At 48.9% G+C, this 19,480-nt stretch overlaps 7 protein-coding genes across 7 annotated transcripts; 3 read left to right on the forward strand and 4 right to left on the reverse strand.

Moving 5' to 3' along the window:
* Nucleotides 1–739: 739 nt before the first annotated feature.
* Nucleotides 740–2,823, reverse strand: DFJ58DRAFT_823227 (Glc-6-P isomerase). Its single transcript, XM_041392106.1, has 5 exons — nt 2,743–2,823; nt 1,569–2,680; nt 1,127–1,514; nt 985–1,076; nt 740–927 (listed from the first exon to the last, which is right to left on the reverse strand). Exons 1-5 carry the CDS (start codon nt 2,762–2,764, stop codon nt 883–885), a joined length of 1,659 nt encoding a protein of 552 aa, XP_041235767.1. The 5' UTR covers nt 2,765–2,823; the 3' UTR covers nt 740–882.
* An 866-nt stretch (nt 2,824–3,689) lies between these two features.
* Nucleotides 3,690–4,216, forward strand: DFJ58DRAFT_870680 (uncharacterized protein; the record flags this gene model as incomplete). Its single annotated transcript, XM_041394299.1, has 2 exons — nt 3,690–3,802; nt 3,870–4,216. The coding sequence occupies 2 exons, from the start codon at nt 3,690–3,692 to the stop codon at nt 4,114–4,116; spliced, it is 360 nt and encodes a 119-aa protein (XP_041235768.1). The 3' UTR covers nt 4,117–4,216.
* A 459-nt stretch (nt 4,217–4,675) lies between these two features.
* Nucleotides 4,676–5,534, reverse strand: DFJ58DRAFT_823230 (putative ubiquitin-like modifier). Its single transcript, XM_041392107.1, has 5 exons — nt 5,319–5,534; nt 5,122–5,258; nt 5,013–5,075; nt 4,924–4,961; nt 4,676–4,866 (listed from the first exon to the last, which is right to left on the reverse strand). Exons 1-5 carry the CDS (start codon nt 5,446–5,448, stop codon nt 4,845–4,847), a joined length of 390 nt encoding a protein of 129 aa, XP_041235769.1. The 5' UTR covers nt 5,449–5,534; the 3' UTR covers nt 4,676–4,844.
* An 824-nt stretch (nt 5,535–6,358) lies between these two features.
* DFJ58DRAFT_908766 (uncharacterized protein) lies at nt 6,359–8,386 on the forward strand (the record flags this gene model as incomplete). Its single annotated transcript, XM_041395125.1, has 8 exons — nt 6,359–6,405; nt 6,741–6,923; nt 7,039–7,121; nt 7,162–7,582; nt 7,633–7,787; nt 7,858–7,884; nt 7,928–8,131; nt 8,310–8,386. 8 exons carry the CDS (start codon nt 6,359–6,361, stop codon nt 8,384–8,386), a joined length of 1,197 nt encoding a protein of 398 aa, XP_041235770.1.
* Nucleotides 8,387–11,001: 2,615 nt separating this feature from the next.
* Nucleotides 11,002–14,579, reverse strand: DFJ58DRAFT_236618 (uncharacterized protein). The gene is made up of 7 exons (XM_041379387.1): nt 14,560–14,579; nt 14,091–14,492; nt 13,722–13,840; nt 13,072–13,668; nt 11,544–12,999; nt 11,177–11,472; nt 11,002–11,124 (listed from the first exon to the last, which is right to left on the reverse strand). Exons 2-6 carry the CDS (start codon nt 14,361–14,363, stop codon nt 11,290–11,292), a joined length of 2,628 nt encoding a protein of 875 aa, XP_041235771.1. The 5' UTR covers nt 14,364–14,492; nt 14,560–14,579; the 3' UTR covers nt 11,002–11,124; nt 11,177–11,289.
* A 583-nt stretch (nt 14,580–15,162) lies between these two features.
* DFJ58DRAFT_823247 (uncharacterized protein) lies at nt 15,163–16,110 on the forward strand. Its single transcript, XM_041392108.1, has 2 exons — nt 15,163–15,541; nt 15,586–16,110. The coding sequence occupies exons 1-2, from the start codon at nt 15,379–15,381 to the stop codon at nt 15,738–15,740; spliced, it is 318 nt and encodes a 105-aa protein (XP_041235772.1). The 5' UTR covers nt 15,163–15,378; the 3' UTR covers nt 15,741–16,110.
* Nucleotides 16,111–17,631: 1,521 nt separating this feature from the next.
* DFJ58DRAFT_823253 (uncharacterized protein) lies at nt 17,632–19,299 on the reverse strand. Its single transcript, XM_041392109.1, has 4 exons — nt 18,716–19,299; nt 18,597–18,660; nt 18,180–18,540; nt 17,632–18,125 (listed from the first exon to the last, which is right to left on the reverse strand). The coding sequence occupies exons 1-4, from the start codon at nt 19,165–19,167 to the stop codon at nt 17,884–17,886; spliced, it is 1,119 nt and encodes a 372-aa protein (XP_041235773.1). The 5' UTR covers nt 19,168–19,299; the 3' UTR covers nt 17,632–17,883.
* Nucleotides 19,300–19,480: the final 181 nt, after the last annotated feature.

A 19,480-nucleotide genomic window follows, 5' to 3' on the forward strand; every position in this document is an offset into this window, starting at 1 on the left:
CGTGGCTGACATCTACATTTAACCAGTCCTCATCATTTCTACAGGATTCGTCTTCCTTCGGAGTTGACATCTATAATGGCATTCTTCAAATTGCCCAGGTCGTGCAGATGTTTATACTGGGACCACGCCTCATCCTTAGTATTCGGGAACATTACGCCAATGCCACGACGAACTCAGACGAAAGAACTGATTTGAGCACAATTGTTTTCCAGGAACTCGCACACAAGTCGACTGGCTCATCTTCGTAACAGAGGAAACACTGCAGGTTATCTACACTTGTCAGGCGCTCTGCAGGGAACATGATTTGTTGGAGTTTCGCGTTATGTTATTCATTTAGTTTTTTGAAATAGAGAACCATCACAGTCTCAGGGGCCAACCAATATTACGTTACATCAGAATGATGTGACATATCTTGCTGCTCGCAACGTGATGATACGGTATGTGGGTTGCGAATTTATCGACATTTTCGGCGGGGCAGTGTCCGTTGGAGCGGTGTATCTGCGACTGTGTGCCTGCGTGTCGCGAAAGTGGTGAAGAGCACTACGCTTAGTACGCTACGACAGGCCCGAAGGACAGGGTGACCGACTAAGCTACGGTGTTACACGGGTGCTACTCTGCCCTAGAGGTCCCCCACTCCACCATCAATGAGACAAGCCATTGAAATTTGACAGATGGAATGAGAGCGTATCTAAGCGACACCACGGTGCAGAATTCACGCGGCTCTCAAAGTCATTCGGTGTTTGAAGCCGATCGAGGCCTATCTCTTATCTATGAGTGTTTTGAAATTGTATTAAATTACACTCCCGTTCAACTACTGTTATCTAGAATACCTCGGTACAATTTTCCAGTCTACTCGTAAAATTACAGCCTTGGGACCACAATTCATTCTTTTCGGTGCTTTTGGTAGTAGTGAATAAGGCCAGTAGTCTGCAAGCCGCTTTTGTCTCAGCTGAAAAGCGAAGGATAGTGAAAAGATAAACGCACCGAACTGTCGTGGCCAGCCACATCGGACGGCTGGTTCAGCTGCGACAAAATATTCTTCGCAAGAACTTTTCCAAGTTCGACACCCATTTGATCTACAAACACCGTCAGCGAACGAGAACCCGAGAATCTCGAGTAATCCTACCGAAAGAATTGATTCCCCAGATGACACCCTGGGTGAAGATCTTGTGCTCATACAACGCGATGAGCGCACCGAGGGTTCTTGGGGTCATCAACGGGAACATAATGCTGCTGCTAGGCCGGTTTCCCTCAAACACCTTACTCTTCACGAGCGCCTCGCTTGCACCACTGCCAAGTTCCTTGCGCACCTCCTCCTCTGTCTTACCAAAGGCAAGCGCTTCGGGTTGGGCGAAATAGTTGGAGAGCAAGATACGGTGATGCTTGGAATTGGCGATGGGGTTGTGACTTGTGGCAGGAGCGATGAAATCTGCGGGGATGAGTTTCGTGCCCTGGTGCACTAGCTGATAGAACGAATGTTGTCCGTTGGTGCCTGCAGCACCCCAGATGATAGGCTGCGTGCGATATCATGTCAGTTTCTGCCGCGCAAATAGGACTATTGCACCTACCCCTGTCTGGTAGTTGACACGTTGACCACCCTTGGTAACGAACTTTCCGTTAGACTCCATGTCTCCTTGCTGGAAGTAATCAGCAAATTTGTGGAGGTACTGGTCGTATGGTAGGAGTGCATGAGTCTGTGCACCATAGAAATCGTTGTACCAGATGCCGATAACAGCCATGAGCACGGGAAGGTTCTTCTCGAGAGGGGTCTCCTTGAAATGCTTGTCCATGCCGTGAGCACCCTTCAGGAGCTGCTCGAAGTTATCATAGCCAATATAGATGGCAATGGACAAGCCTATGGCACTCCACAAGCTGTAGCGCCCACCAACCCAGTCCCAGAAGGCGAACATGTTTGCTTTGTCAATGCCAAACGCAGTGACAGCCTTTGTGTTCGTGCTGAGGGCGACGAAGTGCTTTGCGACGTGGGCTTTGTCCTTGGCTGCCGCCAAGAACCAGTCACGAGCGGATTCGGCATTGGTGATAGTCTCTTGGGTGGTAAACGTTTTGGAAGCGATGATGAACAGGGTGCGCTCGGGATCACAGAGTCTGAGAGTCTCAGCGATGTGGGTTCCGTCAATGTTAGAGACGAAGAGGGCGGTCAGGTCGCGTTTTGCGTAAGGCTTGAGTGCCTCAGTGACCATAACTGGTCCGAGATCAGAACCACCGATACCGATGTTGACGATGGTGTTAATCGTCTTGCCAGTGTAGCCCTTCCATGAACCACTCCGGATTGCTTCGGAGAAGTCCTTCATGTGCGCGAGCACGGCAGCGACCTCATCAACACCAGCCTCCTGGATCTTGAAATCATCGAAGTTGCGGAGAGCAACGTGAAGGACGGCGCGATCTTCTGATGTATTAATGTGCTCTCCAGCAAACATTTTATCGCGGTAGGTCTCAAGCTCTGCCTCGCGAGCAAGAGATAGGAGCGTATCTAAGATGGGTTGGGTAATGAGGTGTTTAGAGTAATCGAGCAAGAACGTTGTGTTCTTGTCGGTTGTGTCGACATACTCCTCGGAGAATTTCGAGAAACGGTTGGGGTCCTGAGCGAAAAGATCCTTCAGGATGAGCCTGGCATGTTGGGCATCATACGTCTGCTGGAGCTTCTTCCAGGCACTGTACTCTAATTGCAAGATCACGGGTGAGGGGGGACGCAGGATAAGATCGAAGTGCTGAAGGACGTACCTGAAGCTGGTCTTCCGCTCATGATGATGGTGGATTAGCCTAGAGGAAAGTATATCACAGATAGTTTATTTGATCTTTCACATATGACGCCACCTTATATACATCAGTTGTTTCCAATACCCATCGCATCGCAATCGTGGGAACTTCTCGGACGGAACCTTCTCATTGGCAGATCGTGCGGAATTATAAACATGCTTACAGACCACTCACAGACTATTGGAAATGAGAGAAAATCCAGCCCTTTTCGCGCTTTTCTCGCTCACCAGTGCAAGCTAGTGAGACGCTGTGACTCTCGTTGCTAGGATATGATTCCAGCAAGGGTCCCTGGCTTACACGCTCGTACATGAGCCACCTCGTGGTAGCCACGGCACTGAGAATCCTGCAGTCGGGCCTGGTTTCGTCGCATTTGAGACATTTCGGGAGACTGACTACTGATCTAAAGATACCAACCATGTCGGGGCCGCACGGCGATGCATGAAGATAGGGAGCAATGCACAATGGCCATTGGTCGACGAGTCAGAATCAGCTATGGGAAAATCAATCGTTTGTTGTTGAGTGCTTCCAGCAGATGCCTCTCCATGATTGGTCAGTCATCGGTATCTGAGTAAGTGTGAGGAAATTGACGTGCTTTAGTAGCCTACATGATCTATAATCTGACCAGTGGCACACCACTTACGAATCGGACAGCCGGGGGCTCAGCGGCGCTCATGCCTGTAATCCCGCGATTTGCGTTGCTACCACAAAGTATTCCGAGTTCGGGAATGTCAACTGAAACCCACCGACTAACTGGCCGTTCTCTGTTACACCGTGACTATGATTATAAAAACTTGCTTCGGCCTGCAAGTCGATGCCAACCAGACTCGGAATTTGGGATTGGTTCTTCATCCTGTCCCATTCGATTCACGCTTTCTAGCATTGGTCGGTGTTGGTGCGAGGTAAGCTCAAGAATGTACGAATTTCCGAAGCAGCAGCCTGCAAAGGAGTCCGTGTTCTGTTGCTTCGTGGGTCTTCCTAATGCGATCCTCACGAACGGAGAGGACCGGAGAGACAACCCTCTATTGTGAGAGGAGCCTTCAGACTTGCTCTTCCCATCGATCTTTTTACCTATTACCCGCAATTTATTTCAGGTTATCAAGTCATCGGGCGATCTTTTACCGCCCCATTGGATCGTCGTTTATTTCGCATAGCTTCAATTCCACTCATACAGAGTCACAATTTGTCGCTGATTATCATCGGATAATGCATGTCATCGGAGAACCCCTGTACCTCGTTGCGCCTTTCCTCGAGCAGATCTTCCCGAAGCAGAAATTGATCAGACAGATGGATCGTCTATGTGAAGGGTTCGACAAGCTCCTGCAAATTGCTTGGAATTAGGCGAAGATGTCAGGGCCTGGTGCTGAAACACGCAGGGGGCCAGAACTATCCAGAAATAACTTCCCGATAACATGACAACGCTATTTTTAGCCTGGCATGTATGCGACTAGCCGTACATCTGTGCTACTAACAGCGCGTTTCGAGACACGACACGACGTCAGGTCTTCTACTTGGCTACTGCTCCATATGCTCAGGACGCTGCAAGACAGGAAGTGTTGTGGGCCCTCGGGGCCGACGTTGAACCCTGCCCCTTCTGTTTCTCACAGCATACATGCGAGAGGTCATCCACATTTACCCTCCTGGGGCTTATACCACCCCGTGCATATACCCGTTGGCGCTACCCTTGGGGAATATCGCATTCTTACCATACACTATTCGTCTGCAGAATCCGTGATATACACCATAGTAAAGCGATCTGGGGCGACCCAGACGTGTTCCGATCGGCGCGCTTGTCTCATTAAAGCCTAGTCATAGAAAATCGTCACCCAGTATGGTATCGCAAAATGTTAAGTATAGTATGCAGGGGAAACGTGTACACGGAGTATCTTTAAGGTCGCGCATGTTGATGAAGGCTTTGTCAGTTACTATACCTATCTATAGGAGTCGCCTATAAGTCCTCGAACAGGGATAACGAACGAATAATTTGTATTAACTTGTGGCGAGTGTAAGGTTGAACGATGACACAATTGTGTGTAAAGAATACAAGATGTCACTGTTTAGCGAGAGTGTTACCCCCATGCCGCCGTCGTGCTAAACAGTATGCACTCGTATCAACGCGCTGTGCATGCAACTTGAGGAGAAACTAACCTGTAGTTGACTATCAGATGCCCTTCTGTAGCAAATGACTTCAACAACCGCATCAGGAGATGTTCTGCGACAAGAGCTAGACGGATTACCTTGTATAAATTCGATACTGTGTCGTCAGGAGCGGGAGAAAATGCGAGATTGATATATGTGAACTGGGACGAGTCAGCTCAACGTCAAAGACAAGCCATCAATCCTAACCAGTGGATCTCCGGCTTTCCAGCTCAACTCCTTCCTCAAAAACTGTATGACTGCCTGGAAACGGTTGGAGGCAGTAATCTTATAGAAGTTCTGCCTCATGATCGGTGCGTTACCGACTGCCTTGAAGCGAACCACCACTGTGTATTGGGTTTATCGATATAGACGCCTTCATTCAACACCAATGCTACAGCGCTGACCTTTGGATGGATCCTTCTTCTTGTAAGTGTCCAGTGCTTGGAGAGCTTCGGTTGCACTCTCGGACACGTCACCTGGTGTCCATGGAAGGGCAGCTTGCCTACCAGAGTCGTCTGGGCTTCCCGAAGCCATCGCGATGTACGCGCAAAGAGAGCTGAACGTTACGGATGTTCAGATGATAAAGTTCCAACTTGCTTTAGTATTGAACGCTTTCCAAGGTGTCCGCAAAAGGCAATTCTGCAGCAACCGTGTCTTGAACGGCAGTCTGAACAAACACTGAACGTCAAAACGATGCCCGTTGGTATTGGTTATTTACTAGTTACTACCGAGACCACCTTCGACAATCTGTACTCTACTTATCTCCAGTGGCATTCTCTACAGCTATCTACAACTTTGTTTGACGAAATGAGTTCAGCCTCAGCGAATTCCTCCTGTTGACGGGTGTGTTCAGTAGGATCCCAAACAGATACGATGCAGACTAGAAAGATGAGAGGAAGAGCCTCTCTCATAGGGTAGGCGTTGGCTCCAATAACGCCCAGGCAGCGTTGAAATGGAGAAAAGGACAAATAGCGGCAAGGACAGCAGCTGAGACAAACAAATCAGTACCTCGCGGAAATGATAAATCAACCTGAGATTGAAAATAACAGGTCATGCTCGCAGACCACGGGAGCTATTCTGCTGTTTAAATTATAATGATAGGCTTGATTGAAATGGACACCCCACAGTGCTGGATAACGATGAGAGAAGTGCTGTTCGCCGTCGCTTTCCTTCGCCGTCGCGGTGGGTTCCTGGGTGGAGAACTTGAGAGAACTCCTCATTCGAATTGTTTACACTGCAGTCATTCCGACATTGAACTTGGAGACTCGACCGTACTTCAGCTAACAGATTAACTCACAGATTCTCGCCACGAACTTCAACGGACACCATAGGTCTTATGCCATCATTGCGGTTGCCGTAACTGGATTTTAAACAAACGAACCTAGTATCGAGATCATCGATCCACAAGTTAACCACCTCTCTTCCGTCTAGACTGCATGCATCAATGTTCCTCATGGTCTTCGCATCGAAGTCGAATTTCTGTTATGAAAGGTACTAGGTACACGTGTTAGAAATTAGGAGGGTCGAGTTCATCCCACTTTGAGCGAATTCTGTGAAGATTCGCTGGCCAGAGCGTTCTGCAGTTGCTACGGTGGCTGGCTCGGTGGTCGTGTAACCAAATTTGTTGTGGACAAGAACATTTGTTTGTACGTGTTTATATGCATTGTTTCGTGGCGTTGTTTTCGTGAAAGTGAACCCGCATGTGGTCGGTTTGAAACGTCGTAGTTAATCACTTCTTTCTTTCTAACCACCACCATCTTATCTCTTGCATAACTCATATTTTCCATCTTGATTGATTTTGATCTTGAACCATGTCAAGCTATCAGATACTTGACTCATCGCCCATCCGCATCCCTTCTCTTCACTGATACAGAAGTTCATTCACGACCCTTAAAACGCTCTGCATCTCTGGCATCGCTTCCTACGCCTCCTAGAACACATCACAAACGATCTCGTTCAAAAGCAGTTTCAGCGACCTCTGGACACGCGTCAGAGGACAGTGGCAGCGCGTCAGAACTCGAGGAGGACTTTGGTGGAAGCTACATTGCTCACATCGCTGAAAGGCACAGCAAAAGTGAAGATGAAACTAGCGGGGAAAAGGAGGCCCATGCGCTCATGGGGAAGAAAACGGCGCCGAACCACAGATGTCCTTCCCGCGCATGACGAAGAAGAAGACGATGAGAACTCGTTTTGGACTGGTCGTAGTGGTGGCGCTGCAGTCTCATAGGCGTAAAAAATCATCTGCAGTGGAGGATACGGAAGAGGACAAGTCACCTTCGCCTGCACTGTTGAAGTATCGCGTCCGTGAGCCCTGTTTCGCCACCTCCCTCCCGCAGAGCACCCCAAGTCCAACCTCGTGCATCATCAGTGCAGCGCTCGCGTTCACCCCCGCCTGCACTTTTCTACCAAAGCCACCCGTGACACCTCCCCGCAAGCTCTTCCTTCGCGCGCTACCATCCCCCTCGAATTCTAAGGCTAAGAAAATATGGCCTACTCGAGACTCCCCCGATAACCCATTCCTCGCTGGCGAGGGCGAAGCAAGCGTATCTAAGGCAAGCGGCTGGGACAGCAGCGATGATGAATTGCCCATCGGAGAAGCACCCGAGCGTGAAAGCACGCCAACTCCAGCACCAGTGTTTGAGGAGAAGCCAACAATAACCTATGTCTTGTGCGTCTTTCTAGTTCTTAACATTATCTGCCTGCTGACCGCTTCATTAGCCGGGGCCAAAAAGCGACCTTCCATAACCCCCAATATCATCTTGCCCCTGAAGTTCTTGAGGCGTCTAAATTGCCGATCGATCATCCGGACTTTGAAGTGGCTGAGGCATGTGCCCCCCGCCGGCTCTTCTCCGACAAGCTTAAGCGCAAGCCTCGTGACCGCAGCCAAGACGTTTCCTCCGAACGGTTCCCTTGGTGTCAAACGTGCAAAAATTGCATATTCAGATGCCAGCGCATCTGAGGGCGAGAGAAGTACTGGAAGCACCGGTTCCCGCAAGAATGTATTCCTTCGCAGATGGCACAGAGCGGGAACCTGTATTTTCCAAGCCTCAAGGCCCTGATAAAGGTGCTGAGCGTCATGAGCTCCTGCAGCACGCTCGGGAGGAGCGCGAACGCAGGGAGACGGACAGCAAACAGCGCCTGGCTTCGAAGGATGGCCTGCGCGCTGGGGCAGTTTGTTGTGGAGAGGGACAATCCTGTTCGGCGGGCAATGGGCCCTGTGCGTCATTCGTAAGCCTGCCGGCGACATCGACAATCTTCACGTCATTCTTGATTTATTTTCTTGTATGTGCGATACCTCTTTTCCTACTGTTATGTTTCCTGCGATGTCCCCTGCTCTCACACCCCTGCGACACCTCATCTAATCTCAACACCATTGATACATGATTTTGTTATAGTACGTATCACTCACCCATCAGATCCATTGATCCGTTCGTTTAAATTGACCGCATCCACCAATCAGTCGCTGCATTGACATGCCAAACCTACATCACTCTACTAGGCACAAGTTAGTTGTTCGGAGCTCTCGCGTCGAGTACATTTGCCTACATACATCTCGAATCCAATGTTTATGCCTAGTTCAAATAAATCATGGTTATCGAGTACACTCAGTTGGCTGATCTCATCTGAATCATTGTAGGAACGATTGCAGTACTGGATATTTAATTGAATATGGGTCTTCTTCGACCCGGCATGAAGACATCAACCGCGATGTAAAATTCCATTATCCAAGAGAGGGTGCAACAGCCAAAATTGACATTCTGTTATACTGCTTGGATGTCACTGGTCAGTACGTCGACGATCGACGGGCCAGATACTAGTAAAGATATGATATGAGCAACGACGACAACAAGCCTTGGCACAGTTGGCTGACTGATTACAGTTCGTTCACGATTATATGCCTTGCAACTGCGATGTGCCCTAACCTTGAAAGCGGAGGGATTGTTCGTGTTACCAGTAATGCCGATGAGAACTAGCCCTGCCTATTGAACAGAGTCTGAGACAGGAAAGCCGATTCTGATATGCTCTAATGTATACTGCAATTGAGTCTAATCATGATGAGGACGTTGATGATGAGGAAATGAGAGTCATCGTTACACCAGTATCACGCTGCCTGGCGCTCGTACTGGGCTCGCATTCCCGTCTATTTCTGCTTGCCACTAGCTCTAAACCTGCAAGAATAGATGAGTGAATAGCGCAATGAATTCTGGAAAAGAACCTTACCCGCTCCTCCGCTTTCCTTCAGCTCCTCCCCCTCTGGCTTTCCCCTCTTCCGACTTCCTCTGCTCTTCCTTACCGCTTTGGTCAATCTCTGCTTGACATCGAGCCCGTTCCTCGGTCCGTCCCTCGCCTGACCTTCCATCCTCAACTAGTAAAAATAAATGAGTGAATGGCGCTAACTGATTCTGGAAGGAAACCTCACCTGCCGTACTTCATCCTTCCTTTGCCTTTCCTCCTCTCTTTCTGCCGCATTCTCGATGCGCTGCCCACTGGGTGTGATAATGCTCACATACCACCTCCACACTGTCTGCCTTCTCTACCATGGACCCCGAAGATAACGAGAGCGCCCCCCGCTCAGCGTCGTCTCGTGGCAATCAGGGAAGAGCCTTTTGAGGGCCTCCCAGACAGTGTGCGCATACCAATAGCACTGGTATTGGTACAGATTATATGTCGGGGAGTGGTTGCTGAGAGCGCACAAGAGGCACGGATACTTGGATTGCTGATGGGCGAGCGGAGTCGGCGAAGTCGAGGTTAGAAAGGCGCTTGAAACCGCTCATATGTTCCGGATAGGTAGGCATCGATGGCAGAACCATTGTTCGGGGTGGTGAAGATGGAATCGCGAGCGGGGGTTGGAGAAACTGATGGCGAGACTATGTATGATGACTGTATAACTTGTCCTTGACGAGCCATTGTTGTTCTCGGTAGAGTCTGAACCTGGAATACGATCTAATACTAGGATCGCGACGGCGTCTTGTTGTATAGGATGACGAAAGTGGAGGAGTAAAAATTCATGTTCTTTGCCGATGGTACATTTGCAGTAAACAATGCGTTCAAGCTGGCACTGCTGAAGAAAGATCGTTGCCCAAGAGGAGCGTCTGCCATTGTCCTACGTCGTTCTTACTATCGCCTGAGGTAAACACACCAGGGGCGTCGGAAGGAGAATTCATGAAAGGACGGAAAATCGCTGCAAGGAAACCACGAACACTGAAACGATTCGTACCATACTTGAAGCCTTTGAAGGACATTGCAAGTTGACAAGGGTTTGAACGTTTGAACACGAGGCAAGCAGTGGCTGTATTAGTATAGAAGGAATGCGGTCACCCTGTTTCATGTCTGCTCCTTCAATACATTGATCACATCAATCTTGCTCCCAGCACTTTGAAAAACCCCTAGCGCCTGGCCATCCGAGGCTATCCCTACATTCGGGTCGAGTCCAGGCTGGCCCTACCTAATCTCATATGTCTCGCCCGTCTATACTGGCAGGCCACCAAGCATCGGGCACTTCGCACTCCTGCAGATGCAAAATCGAAATGAGTCCGATCTCGCACCCCTCGATACCAGTTGCGGTGGTTACTCGTATTTCAGACGTTCACAGAAGACTCACTCTATTTTACCGAGCAATCTTCATGTTGGCAAGTTCTATACGCCATGAACATCAGACTCCCACAACAATCGCAGCACTCAGTCAACCCTGTCACCACTCAAGAGATTCAGATTCATGATCAATTTGGCCAAGTTACCGTAGGAAAGAAATGCAAAGAAAACAGGGGCGACAATAAACAAGGAAGTGCTTAAGAAGCTCAGTGAGCAAGATTGTAGTTAGGGAAGATACTGAAAGCAAAGGTATCGAAAGCAATATGCGACAACACGAAACGTAAAATGAAAGTGTCATTTCACCCGTGAGGTCCATGACAACTTCCATCATGATGAAATGCAAAATTAAGGTATTTTCCCTGGATCCAACTGCGTCAAAAACAGGAATCACTCGAATCGAAGGAACCATACCACATACCAAAGTGAGCTTGGGAAGTCTAGGGGAAAAAGTAGAAAATGATGCCAATGTCGTTTTATCTTGTCGTCATTATATGGTACAACGGGATGCAAGCGGGCCCGCAGGGTATGTATGAGCATAATATGTGAAGAATGGTGTGGCATGTACAGATGCAAGATCATGAGTGCTCTGCGTCATAGTTTATTGTGCGTCGTGTGGGTCTGCAAGTACGTTTCATCAGTAACAGTCAGGGATGTCAATTAGAATCCATACCGTATGTATCTTGGCAAAGCAAAAACATTCTATCATTTCATAAACATTTCAGCAGAGAAAGAATTGTCGTAAAGGCATATCCAAGTCGTGGCAACAATCCAGATTTGTTCGTCCTAACGCGCGTGGACATCAGCGCCCCCATCTATGATCCAACTTGCATGAGGTGTCTGAGTCACTGTCGCATAAGCATCCTCGTGCTGATCGTCCTCTCGATTTTGCACGCCTGTTCCATTGTCGAAATCTTGGCTATCAATAGTGCAAAATGTTGTGGTACTGTGCATCCGGTTATTGATGAGCTACACGATAAATCGTAAGCCACACAGCAAGCGGACAGGAAAGAACGAGGCTAAAACAAAGCGATACTTACACCTCCGATTGGTCGCGAGTAATCTTCAAAATCTCGTAAGCTTGAATTGCTCCTTCCTTCGACAGGGTCGCGCAGGCGAGGATCAAGAAGTCCATCAGCCGTAACAAGACGTGACTCGTCAGTGGGCGCAGGAGGGGAACTTGACTGCACTGTAATCCATGGCCACGAGGGTGGCTGCAAGCCATCCTCATGTTCTGTCACGTCGACGTGAACATACGGCGAGGAAGGCCGCGGATCTGGGTTAGACAGAACGAATCGCGGGGATGTTGATACGGATGTAGGTTCGGGAGTGGCAGGGGAGACAAGGGCCGAGAAGGCCTGCGAGGTAGCATTTGGGTCAGTAGCTCCCTCGCTCTCTATGTCTCTAGGCAATTCTCTTGAGGAATCTGCCTTAGGGCTCGGCGTATTGCCCCGTCTGAGACGACCAAGCAAAGCCCGTACGCCAAAAGGTCTCTCGTCCACAGAGCCAGATAGAGATGCGGATACAGTAGTGCTGCTTCCAGTGCTCTCTCGCTTCCCTTTCTTCCACCTCGTAACGTGCTTGCTCTTGTAAGTAATCGGAGCTCCACTAATCGCAAGTCCCAGCGCAGGTCCCTGATATGATCCAGTACCAGACGAGGTACTCCCAAGCCCAAACCCATACCCGTGCGAAGACGTACTCCGCAGTGCACCCTGAGACGAAATACTCCGCAGGACGTCGAACGAAGCAGTCGCACTCAGCATGCCAGAAGACGGTGACGTAGGTGGAAGGTTATGGCTATTCATGCTTCCTTCAGGTGAACCGAAGGCTGACCCTAGCCTAACGTTGTTGCCAAAATCGAGATAAGAAGATCCGCTTCCGGCTCTCGTCAAGAGTGGTTCCTCGCTCCCAGTCCTCGTCCTAGTTCCGGTTTCAGTTCTGGTAAGGAAGTGCGTGGAAGAATGAGAGTAATGTGATGCAGCCGAAGGAGCAGGAGCGACACTATACCCCCCGAACCATGCAGAAGCATCAGGCCCAGGCGAACTTCTTCTTCGTGAACCATCAGAGGTATGCGGAATATACGCGGACGGTGGCGGAGGAGCGGAGTATACAAATGGCGGTGGAGGCGGAGATAATGGGAAGACATGAGGACCGTCATCATCCTCTGCTGGAAGTGAATACGGAGGCAGAGTAGGGGACGAGGTGTGCCCAATTGCCAGCTCTCCTGATACTTCCCCACTCGTATCTCCTTCAATTTGGGCATTCCTTCCCGCACCCATTCCCGCATTGAGAGCTGCGATAATCCCAGCGTAACGTTCTTCCATGTCTACTTCAGCTTCAAGCGGGCCGCCAGGCGCCCATGGAGGAATAGCGCTCGCATCACGAGATAGCTTGCGCTGTCGGCGACGAGCACAGAAAAGCCAGAGAACAGCGAAGGCGGTAGCTCCGAGGACGCCGAGGACAAGACCAGCGATAGAACCAGGGGAACGAGAGAGTCTGCGGAGATCCCCATTAGCACAAATTATAGCAGGTGACCTTATAACAACGCCACAAAGGCGAAGAACCTACCCGTTCCCAGTGGTATTTACTTCTGCGGTACTGAGCACCCCGCTCGTTACCGTCGTCCAAGTGGTGGTAGGATGACCCGACAGGACGGAAGTCAGAATGAGCGTTGATGTCCACGGAGTAGTGGCCAACGTAGTGCCGTATTGGTCGACATCGGTAGTAGAAATAATCAACGTGGTGGTAAATGGAGTGCTCGTGCTTCTCGAGATGGACACCGGAGAAGAGCTGAATGTAAAGGCCGTGTCCGATGGCGAAGATGGATCTGCCAACGAAGACTTTGTGGAAGTGGAAGTCAAGACTACTGCGGAAGTAGATATTGTCGTTACTGAGAAGGACGAAGACAATGAAGTAGAGGGGAGAGGAATGGGTGAAATGGTGGAAGATGAAGTAAACCCGGGTACGGTAGACGTTGGGAATGATGTTGAGGATGTCATAGTAGGTGTAGAGGATAATGGCGAGAGTGTATATGTTGATATCAGAGAAGATGAACCGGAGGACGAACTGTCAGAACTTGGCCTCAAAGAAGACGATGAGGGCGTACTTGAAGTTGTCCCAGTACTCGCGCCCGTTGTCCCAGAATTTGCAATAGACGACGAAGAACTGTGAATTCGAAGTTGCATGAACATGCCCCAAATAGTTTCGGGAGGACCTACCTCAAACTGGACGACGCTGAACTGGACAACGGTTGAGATCCACTACTGACGGTTGTCGGAGAGGGAGTGGAGGTCTGTAGGAAATAACCATTTCCAGCATGTGATGGATGGATATTTGCCTGAAGTGACGACAGGAAAGTGAATAGACAACGGCCATCAAGAATGATACATTCGAAATGGAAGTGTAACGTTGATGATGAAAATACAACAGTAAACAAATAAAACGAGAATATATGTTGAAGAGAGTGGTGAATGTGTTGATGGTCATAAGCGCGAGAGATGCAACGTGAGTGATTCCCATGATGGAAGCGAAGAACGTATGGAACTAATGTCATTGATCGGACACAGACAATGAAATATCGTACGCACCTGAGAAGCCATCGCACTAGATGTTGTGAATGCTTGTGACGATGTCAGAAACTGAGAACTCCCGAGTACGTCGTTGGTCGATTTGAAACTAGTACTGCTCAATGTATTCGAGCCCTGGGATGTCAACGGTATCGGGGACAACGGGCTCGCATTAATAGGCCTGCCACTGAATAAATTATTGATGGAGGGCAAAACTGGGTTTGTGGTCGTCGAGTCTGCGGGTATTCGTTCGACGAGGAATGGAACAGAGTTGCAAGACGGATCGAGGACCATATCTAGATTCTCATGTATATAAATAGTTGGATAGGTGGTGCTCAGAGTAGTAAGCGTTGATGATTTTGGAGAAGGTCAACCAAGAAGGAGAGATAAAACGTGTCGTCTAGTTCGTCGCGAGAAAAGAGTCTGAAGGGAGGATTTGTACTAGTCGGCAAATTAGAATGAATTGGCGGGGCTAGAATAAGACGCTTACGAGAAGGTTCCTCGACGACTACAACTGTTGTAGCAACTGTATATAGTGGTTTATGCACCGGTGAACGCAGCGACGAGGGGGTTCGCTGTGTCTAATAGCGGTGTTCAGCTCTATGGGCTGTAGTATTCTGTGTACAGGAAAGAGGTCGAGACGATGACTCGAAGACAGATTTACAGATATGAGCGCTTGAATGCGATCACAGCGCATCGCATCGGGCTTGGAAGCATAAGTGACAGTCCCCTTCTACGCCAGAAAGTGGAAGTAATTGCCAACGTCAGTGCGTAGATTTACATATCATTCAAAACGTTATACTCAAACCTCTGGTTCTTGGACAATCCTCTGTATGATTTTGCAATAGTATGAAGCTTTGAAGGGCGTAAAACATATAACACACAGGATGACGTCGTAGCACCACAAGGTGCATGGTACCTCAGCTCACACAGTTGGGCCGAGGCACTACTAGAAGGCGGTGAGCACGATGCAGCCGCCAGCGTGCATCAGCTTGGATACCTGCCTTTTTTGGGGCCACACGTTTCTGGGGATCCCCCACTGTTCGGCCCCATTTGCTAAGGGGGTCAACCGGCCACAACGGGTCACCGGTCAAACGAAGCCCGTCAACTACGTTTCTATCCTCATGTCGTCCAGCATGTAATACTGTGGCAGACATCACGCATCACTCCACTCTCGACTCGCGTACAGGCTTGCTGTGCTTACCTTCAAGTTTTCGCATGTTGAATTAAACTGTCAACCACTCGGATCCTCTCATTCGCAAGGAACACCTGCAAAGTTGTTACTTACCGGGCTTCCGATCTTACCGTGATGTTACGGTCTCTATTGATATTTCCACTCACTAATTCCGCATGCATCATGTCTTCTCGTTTACATAATATCAATGACACTTCCCTGCAACGTTTCCCCTGTAACATGCTAATAACGATAACCCCAGCACTTCAAGACGACCTGCCTTGGAGGTGTTGCGCTGGTGGGTGGCCTCTCATGCAACAGGCTACTGACCATTCTTTCTAGTCTTCTTGTCCCAGATGTTAAACCCGCTTCAAAATTTCATAGCAACTATAATCAGATCCAATATGTCCTTGATCCTTCTTGATCGCGTGTCATATTCGACGTCACTCGCCGTATCATTCGGTTCTTATCTTGCCTCGTGCTTGGGAAGAAGATAATCTCGTCCAGACAATCAAGTCTTCTCGGATCCATATCAGTCCATATCATGCACTGACCAGGCTCCTATCCGACGGCCGAGGCAAGTCTTATACTACGGACAAGTCGAGCGGCGTAGCCATCAAATATCACGATGGTCACTGTCAGAAGTCACTGTCAGAGCGACTCGTCACGAGTCTGAAGCCAAGGGTGATCGATCTCAGGTGAATTTCACTGATCCTGAGCAACCCTCAAATTGTGTGCCTGCTGTCAGGTCAGTTTCCACGGGTGTAAAGATTATCTTGGATCAAATTTATCTATCTATCGATGAAGTTCCGTAATGGACTAGAAATTCTGGAATGTATCAAGCTTGGCAATCAATACCACTCTTAGGCCAGACACGTTGGCAAGTCGAACAAGAGGCTTGAATACGACGCGGCTCCTGCATTGCACGTACAACTACAGTACCAAAAGCGTTAATTAATAGGTAATCGAATCATTGGGCGAATTTCGTATATCGCGTTTACAAAGTGTTATCCGTCATCAGGGCGGCTGTAACTCAACCTATGAATAAACTCGTTAAACAATGACGAAATCTAACCCCTGAAGGCATTCTTCTTTTAGCGCTGCCCAGGCCCAATCCATCCACTTGACTACTACTAGACCCTGCAGGGATTCCAGGCGCTTCTGGGGGTAGTTAGTGCGATAGAGTGTTTCGGCACGCAGCAATACATGGCTTCAAGTATACAAAAACCAGTGTTCTTCCAAACCTTTTGTGGGCACTTGTACGCCACCAGCCATGATGCATGAGCTCTGATAACCGTAAGCAGTCGAGCCTTCTTGAGGAAGTTATGATTCTAACCAGTCTACCTCTCCAGTGAACTCCGAATCCGTCTAAGACTCCCGATGAGGGTTAGTACTAGTCGAGACTTCTACTATGACCTTTAGGCACCCATGATCAGGCCTCAGGCAGCATTAGTCAGATTAGTTAATGACGGTGACTATCTCAAGGTTTGGCTTAACAGCATCTTACGAGCGGCCGCCGGCAGGCAGACTGATCCCACGTCACGGGGCCAAAATATTGTGCAAAGGCCGCACGCGGTGCAGAATCTGCCTACCGAACGCGACCACTTCTTCGAGGTCCAGCACATCGTTACCCTCATCACGGAGGATGGTAACTGGATGCAGGCGCCGATTGGAGTCGGACAATATATCGATCTTGCAAGTACCACAAAGCTGGACTGCTGCGTTGAATGATATTCGCAACAGGTTTCCCTCGTCAATGACGAGCGAAATATTTTCCGCATTGCACGTGCCCTTCATCAGGCAAAGAAAACAATTCCCTTCAACACATACCCAAACAACGCCCAAATCGCAAATTACCTCCGCTTCAATCTGCAGAGCGGAACAGTTGATGGCCAGGTCAAGTGGCCGGCCAACGATATCATGATGGCAACTCGCCAATCAGCCCATAATGCTCTGACGCGGAGGATTGGCGGGAGAATAAAGCAAATCATGGGCTGGCCTTAGTTATACATGGAAGCCATCTGTTAATTAGCGGTCAGTTCTTTGACCAGCCATCAAACCAGTCTGTATCTTTCTATCAGTCCAATTTCAAGTCCTATTACATAGTTTATTCAATAGTGCCCTGCATCGGGAACGGTATGAAGCTTGGAAGTTGATTATGATCAGATCGACATCAGTTTCGAAGTCCAACGTCGATGACGAAGTCCAACCCTGAAGGCATTCTTTTGGCGCTGCCCAAGCCCAATTCACGCCTAGACCCTGCAGGTAAGGCTCTTCTGGTGGTAGTGTGGTAGAGTGTAGATTCGGCACGCAGCAATACGTTGTTGTATCTAGTGTTGCTGATACTTGTATAATATTTAGTGTTTCTGACGAGCGACATATGTCATGTAACGTCGAATGTGAGTATCAGTATTGGGATGGCAAATGTGATGCCTCCGTGAAACATGGTATCTACAAAACGAAAAAAAAACTCTAGGTAAAAACTACAATAAAAGTACGGGTATAATCATAAAAAATCTTCTCAGCCTCGTACCACTCGTCTCCCCTACCCGTCAGCATACATAGCATCTCGTCTCCTAGTCATCAACAATGAAAATATGTACACGGTCATAAACACGCGTATGAGCACTTCATACACATTTACTTCTTAGATTGCTTCTCCGGCATGAAAAGCCACCATACGCTGATAATCAAACGGATACCTGTACCGATGCCCAGTGTACCAGCCGAACCAACACTGTCAATCAACACACGGCCGACGAAGCCTCCCAAAAACAGGCTGAAAATTGCCATGACCTTGTGATCGCGCGAAGTGACGAGTCGTCGGATGTCAAAGAGCTTAGGGTCAGCCATGAGCTCACACCAAGTCGTCGTGAGCACAACTGCGGAGAGATGAAAGATTAGGGAAAAAAAATACAAAGATACTTGAAACACACCTGTAGTAGTGAACTGCGTATTAACACGCTTTCCCATAATGCCCTGCAAACCCATGCTTGCGCTCATGAATCCTATGCACACGAAGGACAACACATTGGTCCATGCGGGGTTGGCACGTGCATCAGCAACGCTACCCTCATGGCTCTTCCATATCGCAATAGCGGCTGCCATTGTAAATAGGGTTTGAATGAAGGTGCCGAGGGCCAGCCATAACCGTGTCTTGCAGCCCAACTTATCGCCGAGGCGGCCGATGAAGGCTCCGAAAATGAACGTGAGCACCGAGCACAGCGCTTGACGGTCCGCGATATGGAACGAGTGATCGTGCTGCCCGTTGAATAGGCGAGCAAGCGCAAGCGCCAGCTATTATGCAAAATGTTAGTTGGGAAAATTCTCTGCAAACGCGAAAGTACTCGTACTTGGACACTGTTTCCTGTTTGGAACGCGCACCAGACAAATATAGCAGAGAATGTAACCGAGTCGCTGAAAAAAAATACCAGTGAGACGCGAAGTAGACAAAGAGTACGATCTGACGCACATGAAACCAGTCATAAAGCAATATACAGTCAATGGCGCCGAGCACTGCTCTCCATCGACCTCCGCGAACAAATGTTTCTTCAACCTCACCATAGCCGAAGCATCATTATCTTCACCGTCGCGTCTGTCCTTGCCTATCGAATGCTGCGAAAACCGTTTCTGGGTGGCAGGTGGAGGCAACGTCGATGATGTCGGGTCCTGAGTAGCGTTCATGTCGATAATTTTCGGATCGTCAAATAGTACCACCGCCTGGATGGTCGTTAAGCTCAGGCTCGTTCTCAGAAATGGAAAAAGATCGAGGTCGGAAGGAAGGGAACTCTCGCGAGGAATAAGAGGGATGCCAAGTGATTTCAAAGACGCGGTCCGCTGATGTATCCGACTGAAAGAGCCGAGGCTGAGTTTGTTTTTCACGTACGACCGGGCATGCATCGATGTGCTCCTGCCAGTGGGCATTCAAAAAATTTCCATGGGACGATTCTGGGCCTTCTCTTTGTTCATCATCTCGTTCATTAACGCCTCACTATCGCCGTCAACTTAACTAGCCTGGTTGTGTAACGAGAGAACCGAATGAGACTTCAACTTGGCGGTTGGAATAAATTTCAAATGGCACCGCCACGTGTTTCGGTGTACTAAAGTGTGGAAATGAGTATGTAATAGGTATTTTGACTTACGAGAACTCCTCCTGACGCAGAAGCATGGAAATTGAAGTTGCTCTATTGCAGTAATGAAGGTCAACTATTACAGGTTGACTTTGGGACATCAACAT

This window comes from Suillus subalutaceus (genome assembly GCF_016647625.1).
Source record: "Suillus subalutaceus strain FC151 chromosome Unknown DFJ58scaffold_266, whole genome shotgun sequence".
NCBI lineage: Eukaryota > Fungi > Basidiomycota > Agaricomycetes > Boletales > Suillaceae > Suillus > Suillus subalutaceus.

Excerpts from the sequence above, each read along its gene's own strand:
- DFJ58DRAFT_823230 (XM_041392107.1), bottom strand. The coding sequence starts at position 5,448 with ATGGCTTCGGGAAGCCCAGACGACTCTGGTAGGCAAGCTGCCCTTCCA. Across the intron at positions 5,259-5,318 it reads GAAGAAGGATCCATCCAAAG|TGGTGGTTCGCTTCAAGGCA; the intron begins GTCAGCGCTGTA and ends CCCAATACACAG. Across the intron at positions 4,962-5,012 it reads CAGTATCGAATTTATACAAG|TCATTTGCTACAGAAGGGCA; the intron begins GTAATCCGTCTA and ends CGGTTGTTGAAG.
- DFJ58DRAFT_823253 (XM_041392109.1), bottom strand. The coding sequence starts at position 19,167 with ATGCCCACTGGCAGGAGCACATCGATGCATGCCCGGTCGTACGTGAAA. Across the intron at positions 18,661-18,715 it reads TGCTTTATGACTGGTTTCAT|CGACTCGGTTACATTCTCTG; the intron begins GTGCGTCAGATC and ends ATTTTTTTTCAG. Across the intron at positions 18,541-18,596 it reads AAACAGGAAACAGTGTCCAA|CTGGCGCTTGCGCTTGCTCG; the intron begins GTACGAGTACTT and ends TTTGCATAATAG.
- DFJ58DRAFT_236618 (XM_041379387.1), bottom strand. The coding sequence starts at position 14,363 with ATGGTCCTCGATCCGTCTTGCAACTCTGTTCCATTCCTCGTCGAACGA. Across the intron at positions 13,669-13,721 it reads TCAGCGTCGTCCAGTTTGAG|TTCTTCGTCGTCTATTGCAA; the intron begins GTAGGTCCTCCC and ends TCGAATTCACAG. Across the intron at positions 13,000-13,071 it reads GTAAATACCACTGGGAACGG|ACTCTCTCGTTCCCCTGGTT; the intron begins GTAGGTTCTTCG and ends GGATCTCCGCAG.
- DFJ58DRAFT_823227 (XM_041392106.1), bottom strand. The coding sequence starts at position 2,764 with ATGAGCGGAAGACCAGCTTCAG. Across the intron at positions 1,515-1,568 it reads GTGTCAACTACCAGACAGGG|CCTATCATCTGGGGTGCTGC; the intron begins GTAGGTGCAATA and ends TATCGCACGCAG. Across the intron at positions 928-984 it reads TGGCTGGCCACGACAGTTCG|ACTACTGGCCTTATTCACTA; the intron begins GTGCGTTTATCT and ends AGCGGCTTGCAG.
- DFJ58DRAFT_823247 (XM_041392108.1), top strand. The coding sequence starts at position 15,379 with ATGTTACGGTCTCTATTGATATTTCCACTCACTAATTCCGCATGCATC. Across the intron at positions 15,542-15,585 it reads GCCTTGGAGGTGTTGCGCTG|TCTTCTTGTCCCAGATGTTA; the intron begins GTGGGTGGCCTC and ends CATTCTTTCTAG.